Source organism: Capsicum annuum, chromosome 10, assembly GCF_002878395.1.
Source record: "Capsicum annuum cultivar UCD-10X-F1 chromosome 10, UCD10Xv1.1, whole genome shotgun sequence".
Classification (NCBI taxonomy): domain Eukaryota; kingdom Viridiplantae; phylum Streptophyta; class Magnoliopsida; order Solanales; family Solanaceae; genus Capsicum; species Capsicum annuum.
Genome location: NC_061120.1, coordinates 104,512,488 through 104,522,903, shown reverse-complemented (window position 1 = coordinate 104,522,903; position 10,416 = coordinate 104,512,488). Strand labels below are relative to the sequence as shown.

Sequence of the window (10,416 nt, the reverse complement as noted above, 5' to 3'; positions counted from 1 at the left end):
CTTAACTAAGTGTCTATGTATCTTTTTGAGGCTTTTGTAGACCAATGTAAAATTAAGCATGGTAATGTCTTATACCTTAGATGTTGTGGCTGCAATGACCAAGTCATGCATATATAATTTTGTATTGGTCCACGTGATTGTTCTCAATGATTCATTATATCATATTTGGCAGAACCTTTGGTTATCATATTTTTATGCATGACATGCACAAGGTCACATGTTGGTGCTCTCGGGCCTTTACCACTATGGTTGTTTATCTGACCCAATAGGATTTGAGGCATGACAAAAATGGTATCAGAGGAGTTCGTCCTAGGGAGTCACAAATTTATGTCTATGTAGAGTCTTGCTTATGGGTGTGTTGTGCACCATATCTATAAATAGGAGGCTATGGGACATTTAGGGCTGGTCTCTTTTTTTCTTCACAACTTAGATCGTGCCATAGAGCTCAAGTCCTAGGTGAAGTCATAGTTAACCATTGAATCAATTTTTTTCTCATTATAGAAAAGATATCAATTATAAGAAAGAGTAAGAATACAGGTAAGAGAGTAGATATGGCTACCGGAAAAGGGACTAGAAATAAACCACGTAGACAAGCTAATCAATGTAAGGCTCAAGATAAGTTTGTATCACAAACTTCTTCTACTCCTCAATCTCCAGAAGAGCTAAAAAGAAGAGAAACATCCTTAAAACCACCTATTAATGCTACTGAGAAAGATTAAAGAAATGCAGTGCTACCTGTATAGTTGGTGGACAAGATCAAGGATATACTATTCCAACCTTAGGTTCTAGTAGTGTAGATAGGGCAGCTAGCCTAGGGACGCAGGATTTTCTTGAATTTGATCCTCCCACATTCACTGAATCAGATCTTAATGAAGACACATGGTTCCTTATTGATTAAATCCAAAGGGTTCTAGATTTCATGCATGTATCGGGTAAAGTGATGGTTGAGTTAGCAGTTTATAGATTAAAAAAAGAGGCTATATTATGGTATGAATACTAGAAATGCTCTAGGGGTATTGATGTACCTTCAGCTACTTGGAATGATTTCAAAGAGGAATTCTTGATCATTACCTTTTGTTTAATATCCAAGAGGCCCGTGAGATCAGTGCACAAATCTTTGCCAAGGAAATTTAAGCATGAGGGAGTACAACCTCTGATATAACTCTTTAGCTATGTATGCTCCTAATTTAGAAGTTACTATGGATGATAGAGTTTATCAATTTGTGGATAGATCTGATCTATATCTGCTTAGAGATTATACTATTAGTCCCTTGAACAAAGACATAGATATAGAAAGAATACAAGCTTTTGCACATAAAAATAGAGGATCATAGGCAATGAAGAAAAACACAAGTATCAGTAAGAGGATATTCCAAGAAGGCCAGATCTATGGGGCAGTTTATGGCATCCCAACGAGAGTACAGGCCTCAATTTTCTAATAAACCATCAAAGCCATTATATTCTTATTCTAAAACTAGTGTTTCATCGCGTTGTCAAGGCTCCAAGATAAATTAGTTTGGGAAAAAAAGTGAGAGTTAGAGTTGATGAATAGCGAGGTCAAGAGAGAGGGAGTATGATCCAATTAAGACCTCCTCAGCAGCCATGTAAACAATGTGGAAAGCTTTATTTAGGTAAACGTCAGTTTGGAACAAATTCTTTCTTTTGGAGTAGAATGTCGGGGAATATGATTAGTGAATTCCCATAAAGTGATACCAAAATCCCCAAGAACACAACAATACAAATACCAAAATCAGTCCACTAGTTCAAGAACTATGAACTTTTTGACGACCTCTCTCAAATTCGCAAGAAGAACAAGAAGGGAAGTGATATCAAGAGTAAAACACATTAAAACAGCAACAACACTTGATGGACAAGATCCAATAACAACAACACACGGTTACAAGAAAATAACGCAAACATATTACACTAGATATAGACAAACATTGCAAGAAAGTAAAGATAGATAGATGGAAAAAGGATGGTATAATATTAACAACCCAAAATCTTATTCCACTTTTAGACCTTTAATATTAAACACAACCTAAACCTATCTCTTATGTGACCTCAAGGGAATCAGAATTCCCAAGCAATCTCCTTTCTAAGCAAATGATCAACACAAGGATTCCACCTTGTCCAAGGATTCCACCTTGATAAAGACTCTCAAAGAGGATACAAAATATTCTCCAAAAATATCCCAAAAATTACCTAATGAGGTTCAATTTATACCAAGGTTAACTTATTACAAATGACTAAGAAACCTTTGCAAAGGGTGGATGAACAGTGAATGCGGATGAACAGTGAATAGTTTTGGAGCTTATGGGACTTGTTCTCTACACTTCTAAGCTTGTTTCTTTGACGGGAAACACCCCAAGCTCAAGTCTTGACACATTGGACCCCGATTATGATTATCATGCATCAAATTTCATTGGGGCAGACAGGCACCCATTTTGGGAGAACAAACTCATAAACATATACTTTTCATGCATGTAACTATGTCACTCAAAGTTTCTGCAAGTATGGATATGATGCGTTGATAAAACAAACAACGTATTAAGTCCAAACCTATACATACAAGACTTGGCCATTGGGGCCACAACATTAAAAGAACAAAATAATACCACACTTAACTTCACATTAGTCTGCAAAGCCTCTAAAAGACACATAGACTTAGTAAAGGTCGGGACAAAGCCTCGCCTTGCTCATAACTATATACAATACCAAAATATATATATAACAAACTCGGAAAGCTCCGAATCAACTTAGAGCTCATCAATAGCAACTGGATGTTCTATGCTCCTACTGGGTGGTCTACTAGCTGGAGTACCTGTACCTGTGGCCTGAAACATAGTGTCCCCTATGAAGGGTGTTAATACAAAGAGTGTATTTAGTATGTATGGAATGAAGTGACTATAAATAAGACAAGATCTCAACAAAATCAGTTATCAAAATATAACTATAAGGATAAGGATAGAATACCAACTTTTCATGTACTTATGGGATCATGTAAATTACATCCCTTACTTTGCTTTATTCTTCTTTACTTTATAAGATTATAACGCATAATACAAATAATCAGCTGATCAGTGGCAAAAGAGGATGAACCATGCTAGGTATTTTAACCCCTGGGATACATTCCTTACAAGTACACAAATTAGGATCGACCCATGTTAGCCTTTCCTTTTGCCCCTGGGATACCACCCGTAATGTTGGGATCAACCCATGCTAGGTGTTTTTTCCACCCCTGGGATACCACCCAAAATATATAGAATCATTGTAGATCATTCTTTTTATCTTTAAAGTTGTTATTTTGGTTGTCATGTATTAGATTTGGAACTTTGGACCAGTAGCAAAAGGTATCCAAATCTGCACTAGATGTAGTAGCAATGAGGTAGAATATAACAATAATAGAAACATAACGCAGGAGCTTATCTAACAACATGGGCCATGTTGACTAAGAGAACAACTCATAAGGCTTATTTTTAAAAGCACCCATAACATACTAGTAGTTAGAAAGGAAAATGGACAGATTTAGTTACAAACACATCTTTAGGTTCTTTAACAACCTAACAAGTTAGAATAAGGTTGTTAATCACCTCGGGGGTTGTACACTGTAGTTATGTATAACTTGAAATGAAGAATACTTAGAAATCTTACTTTGTAATAAAGGAGTTAGATTCATGCCAAAGAGTATAGGATCGATGAACCATACATACCTTGCTACACAACTGATCACACTTTCACTTAACATCTTCCCTTTTAGATTACTAATGTACAATCTCATAAGACTAGTATTAGTATCTAACTAACGCATTCACAGCATTTAAGCTTACTAAAAACAGTAACCGGGTAGTAATCCACAATCAACTAATCCAAGGGTATTCTCTCGACGTCGTTCTTCTCCAATTACATTAACACGTGATGTAGCTTCTTATAAGATCCGCTTAACCTGTTTCATCTTTATTGTACTCTCAAAATAGTATATAAAGTGATGTGGGTAGTAAACTTATACAACATTCAATTTGGTGGTGTACCATTATACTTTTCTTCTACCTTTCAATGGAAATTATTCACACCATTTCCCCAACGTCAACCAAGCAGACCCCAATATACATACCTAAAATAAATCCAAAACAAATGCAAATATCCCTTAATATGGCAACCAAAAATTGAAATCACCATCCCTTGAGTTCTTAACAACAATATATACACAATCCTCAACCAACACACGGATACAGGAACAGGGCGAAAATGGATAGTAGCCATACCTTAATATTGGTGGTAGTTTATTCCCTTAATGTATATCTCTTCAATAGCTTGATCCTTTTACTCACAAATCAAAAGTGAAGAGAAAAATCTCTTAATAATCAAGGATAAAGGGACTGCCAAACTTAAAAAGAGATATCTTATAGTTTAATCATGAAGAACATAATCCTTATAGTATTTTTAAGATGGGCTCATGATTGTGCACTTACCTTTAACTTGGAAGAAAGGTCTCCAAAGAACCCTAGTGGAATTTTAGGGTTGTTGCATAGCTAAGAGAGAACAATAGAGAAAATCTTGAAAGCAGTTTTTTTTTTGGCTAGTTAAAATAAGCTATAAGAGCTGGTTTTAATCCCTTTAAAAAGAGCTGCTCTTGGCCAAATTTCTTGGTAATTTTTTGGCCATAATTTAACAAGTAGGTTATACACCTACTTTCCCATTATATTGGGCCTTTGTTGATTAAAAACTAATGGGCCTTGGCTGCCCCTTCTCCTTATTTTCTATTCTTTAATTTGGGTCAGAATTAACTTAAGTAGGTGGTAGTGTATTTGTCCCAATAAGCTGGTTAAGGGAACCTTAATAGGTGATGCACCTACTTAGTTTTTAGGTTGGTCAGAAGGTCAATGTAGGTGATTCGCCTACTTGCTTAAAATAAGTCAAGAAAGCGCCTCAATATTTTATTCCATTTTAAGATCAAAATGCTTATAGTTAAACTTAAAACTTGGTCACTTCATCCTTTAGATTCAAATACCTACTGAAGGGCCCAAGTTTAGATGATCTAATCGATGGTAACTTAATCATACCACATTTCGGTACATGTGGGAATTCCTCCAAATCTATCTTACATCACCAATCACATAGGATATCCTAGCCCATTACCTACCCCATAAGTCCATATCAAGTGCCGCATATGTAGAACTAGTACTCGTGGAATATAGGGTGTTACATCCTACCCCCTTACAAATATTTGTCCTCGAATGCTAGCATAACTAGCTAACCTGAACAAATATAAGACTAAGTTTAAACTCATTGTTATCCACATAACACTTGTGTATTTATACTTACTTGTTTATGCCCCAAATCAGCATCCTTGGACCAAGTCTTTAGATTCAAATAAATGAGGGTATTTTGACTTCATTGCTTCTTCGGCTTCCCATATGATTTCCTCTACTTGCGGGCTCCTCCAAAGCACTTTTACTAAAGCTACTTCTTTATTTCTTAACTTATTAACTTGCCGATCTAGTATAGCAGTAGGCACTTCTTCATAGGTGAGTTCTTTTGTAACCTTCACATCTATAGTAGGAATAACATGAGATGGATCTCCTATGCACTTGCGGAGCATTGAGACATGAAAAACCGGATCCACCATTGAAAGCTCTTGGGATAAGTCTAACTCATATGCCATTTGGCTAAATCTTTGAATAATTTTATATGACCCTATATAGTAGGGACTTAGTTTTCCCTTTTTAACCAACCTCATTACCTCTTTCATTGGAGACAGGTACATTCAAGAACACCCAATCTCTTATAGCAAAATCTAACCCTCTTCTTCTAGTATCCACATATGATTTATGTCGGCTTTGAGCTGTTTCTAATTTTTATTGTATCACCTTAACTTTTTCTATAGCTTGATGAACAAGATCTAGCCCAAATAAGGTAGTTTCACCCACTTCAAACCACCTAATTGGTGATCTGCACTTTCTACCATATAAAGTTTCATAAGGTGCCATTTTGATACTCGAGTGATAACTATTGTTGTATGCAAACTCAATTAGTGGAAAATGATCATCCTATCTACCTTTGAAGTCCAATAAACAAGTACGCAACATACCCTCTAATGTTTGGATTATACGTTCTGCTTGGCCATCCATTTGAGGGGGAAAAGCAGTGCTTAAACTCATTTGTGTTCCCTAACTCTTATGGAATGACCTCCAAAAATGTGTGGTATATTGAGCTCCCCTATCAGATATTATAGAGATTGGGACTCCATGCAGCCAAACTATCTATTTAATATATAATTTTGCATACTCTTTAGTTGTGTACGTAGTCTTAACCTGTAGAAAGTGTGCTGATTTGGTGAGTTTATCAACTATTACCCATATAGAATTAAATTTTAAGACGAGTGAGGTAGACCAGTGATGAAATCTATGTTGATCATATCCCACTTCCAAGTTGGGAGCTCCACAAGCTGCATATAACCTCCTAGATTTTGGTGCTCTACTTTGACTTGTTGAAAATTTGGACATTCAGCAACAAATTCTGCAATGTTCTTCTTCATGTTGCCCCACCAATACACCTTTTTCAAGTCATGATACATTTTAGTTAAACCAGGATAGATAGAATATCTTGAATGATGTGCCTCCGTCATAATCCGCTTTCTTAGACCATCTACATTAGGTACACATAATCTATTTTGGCATCAAAGTATTCCCTCTTCTGTAAGCTTAAATGCCTTTGTCACACCTTGTTGTATATTTCCCTTAAGCTGTAAAAGAATAGGATCTATGTATTGTTTCTCTTTAACTTCAGCTACTAATGGGGATTCTGCTACATTTTGTACAATAATGCCTTTGTCTGAAGATTCAATAAGGCGAACCCCCAAGCTAGCTAATTGGTGTATATCCCTAGCTAACCCTTGACTTTCCATGGGCTGCCTATAATTACTTGCCATCTCCTTACAACTTAGTGCATCGGCTACCATATTTGCTTTGCCCGAATGATATAAGATATCAACATCATAGTCTTTTAACCACTCAAGCCATCTTCGCTGCCTCAAATTTAGGTCCCTCTGGTTAAAGAGGTACTGGAAACTTTTGTGGTCATTATATATATCAACCATATTTTTAAAGCAAATATAACTGTTGCTAGCTCAAGATCGTGTGTTGGATAATTCTTCTCAAGTGGCCGCAATTGTCTTGAGGCGTAAGCTATTACTTTACCAGGTTGCATCAAAACACATCCTAAGACAACTCTTAAAGTTTCACAATATATTCCATAGCCGTCCATTCCATCCAGAAGTACCAATATGGGTGTAGAAGTCAATTTTTTCTTCAAATCTTGAAAACTTATTTCACACATTTCATCCCATTAGAACTTAGCTTTTTTATGTGTTAACTTTGTTAAAGCTGCAGAAATAGCTGAAAACCCCTCAATGAACCTTCAACAATAACCTGTCAAGCCTAGGAAACTATGAACCTCCGTCGGCGTCATGGGTCTTGGCCAGTTATTCACTGCCTCTATCTTTTGAGAATCAACTCTTATTCTTTCATCAGATACAATGTGACCTAAGAATGCTACTGATTTTAACCAAAACTCATATTTGGAGAACTTTGCATCCAACTTACGATCGCGATGGATTTGTAACACCTGTCGCAAATGATTAGCAAGGTCTTCTTCTGATATTGAATACACCAAAATATCATCTATAAATACGATAACAAATACATCTAAGAATGACTTAAACACTCTATTTATCAAATCCATGAAAGTTGTTGGTGCATTAGTTAACACAAATAAAATAACTAAAAACTCAAAATGACCATATCGCATTTGAAAAGTTGTTTTAAGTATATCTTTCTCCTTTAATCTAAGTTGGTGATAACCTAACCTCAAGTTGATCATTGAGAAATACTTAGCACCTTGTAACTGATCAAACAAATCATCAATTCTAGGAAGGGGATATTTATTCTTAATTGTCACCTTATTCAATTGTCGATAATCAATACACATTCTCCACGTGCCATCTTTCTTACGTACAAATAACATGGCTGTGCCCCAAGGAGATATACTAGGCCTTATGAAACCCTTTTCCAACAAATCTTTTAATTGTTCCTTCAATTCACGTAATTCTAGGGGCCATTCTATAAGGGGGAATAGAAATCGGTTGACTACCTGGGATCATATCAATACCAAACTCTACTTCTCTTTCCAGAGGTAAACCCGGAAGCTCTTCAGGAAATAAGTTAAGAAATTCATTTACCACTAAGATGGATTAAAGAGTTGGTGATTCTGCCTCTATATCTTTCACCCTTACTAGATGGCATATGTATCCTTTGGATATCATCTTCTTTGCCTTAATATAAGAAATAAACTTACCCCTTGGTGCCCTAACATTACCCCTCCACTCAAGGACTGTTTTCTTTGGAAAATGGAAATGCACCCTCTTAGCTCGGCAATCTATTATGGCAAAACAATAAGACAACCAATCCATACCCATTATAACATCAAAATCCACCATTTCAAGATCCACAAGCTCAGCCAATTTATCACGATTACAAATAGTTACTATACAATTATGACAAACTCTTCTAGCTATAATTGATTCGCCAATTGGTGTAGACACTTTAAATGGCTTAGCTTTTGATTCTGGTGTTATTTTGAACTTTCTAGAAATTAATAGAGTGACATATGATAATGTAGAGCCTAGATCAATTAATGCATATAACTTATGTGAAAAGATAGACAATGTACCTGTAACCACGTCAGGAGAACCCTCTAAATTTGTTCTACCTGCTAGAGTATATTTACGATTCTAAACACCACTAGAACTAGCTCCCTTAACACCCCTACCATGACCAGTAGGTATTTGCTGACCCCTACCAAAAGAAGGAACTGAGGATGATTATGCAATAGTAGATCCAGTAGGTCGTTCCATATCAGCCATGCTCCTTTTTGGGCAATTTCTCATTATGTGTCCAGGTGTGCCATACCAATAACAAGAATTTGTTCGAAACTGACATGAACCTAGATGATTTCTTCCATAATGCTTAAAAAGCTATCTAGGAGGTCTTGATTATCTTGCACCTCCTTGCTCTCAATACCCCACTACTTGTGAACCTTGACTCTAACTTTATTGCCCGAATTGATTTCCCTTAAACCCTTAGAATCGAGGAGTACCACCTGATGTGGAGTAGGAAGGTGATGGTTTAGGGGGTCTATCAAAAATTGAGGTCTTAATTCACTTTGAGATGGAGAAAATTGTCCCATAGATCTATCCCTCTTGGAGTACCCTCTTTCCAGCTCTTTTGTGTCCTTCTTTCCCTTTGATCCTTCATTTTTTGATCAAAAGCTTGTATTATTGTTATATCCATGTCTTTATTCAAAGTAACAATAGTACAATCTCTAACGAAATATGGGTCCAATCTATCCACATATAGATGAACTCTATCCTCCATAGTAGCCACTACATTAGGAGCATACCTGGCCAAAGTATTAAATTTAAGACTGTACTCCCTCACGCTCATATTCCCTTGGTGAAGATTTAAAAAATGATCTGCATGGGTCTATCAAATCTCGAATGGAAGATAATGATCAAGAAATGCTATTTTGAATTCTTCCCAACCAGCCAAAGGAGCACCTATACCCCTTGATTTTTTCTAAGATTGATACCACAATGTAGCCACCCCCTTTAATCTATATGCCGCTAAATCCACTTTCTCTTTACCAGATACATGCATAATATCTAAAGTCCTTTGAATCTGATCAATAAAGTTTTGAGGATCTTCATTAGGATCTGACCCAGTAAATTGAGGAGGGTACAATTTAAGCAAATCCTGGGTCCATAGACTGGCTGCCCTAGCCAAAGCACCAGAACCTACAGTTAGACCAACTTTTCCTTGACCTTGTCCAGCAACTATACGTGTTAATAGTTTCACCGTATTCCTCAAATCTTCAGGAAATAGAGGAGTAGAAAAAGTCTTGATGGAAACTCATCTTTGGCCTCACTTTAATCAGCATATCTAGATGGTGATTTATTTGTCCATTCTCCAGCAGCCACATCTACTTACTTACTCTTCTTACTCTTACTCCTTCTTATAATCGGCATCATTACTATATTGAAAAAAAATATATTTAAGGTTAAATACAAGTGAACCTACATTACAATCTCTATCATACGATCTAAGGAATGAAGAAAAAGAAACAACTCCTAAATGCCTCGTAGCCTCCTACTTAGAGATGCGGTGCACAACACACCCATAAGAAATAATCTACATAGATACGACTTTGCAGACAACTTCTTAGGATGACCTGTTCTAATATCAATTTTCTCATGCCTCAAATTCCGTTGGGGTGGACAGGCACCCGTTTAGGGAGAACCGACTCATAACCATGTACTTTTCATATATGTAACTATGTCACTCAAAGGTTCTGCTAGTA

At 36.4% G+C, this 10,416-nt stretch overlaps 1 protein-coding gene across 1 annotated transcript; it reads right to left on the bottom strand.

Annotated features, from left to right (window-relative positions):
- Positions 1–5,341: 5,341 nt before the first annotated feature.
- LOC124887765 lies at positions 5,342–5,665 on the bottom strand. The gene has a single exon (XM_047397684.1). The coding sequence runs from the start codon at positions 5,663–5,665 to the stop codon at positions 5,342–5,344; it is 324 nt and encodes a 107-aa protein (XP_047253640.1).
- Between the last annotated feature and the right edge of the window lie 4,751 nt (positions 5,666–10,416).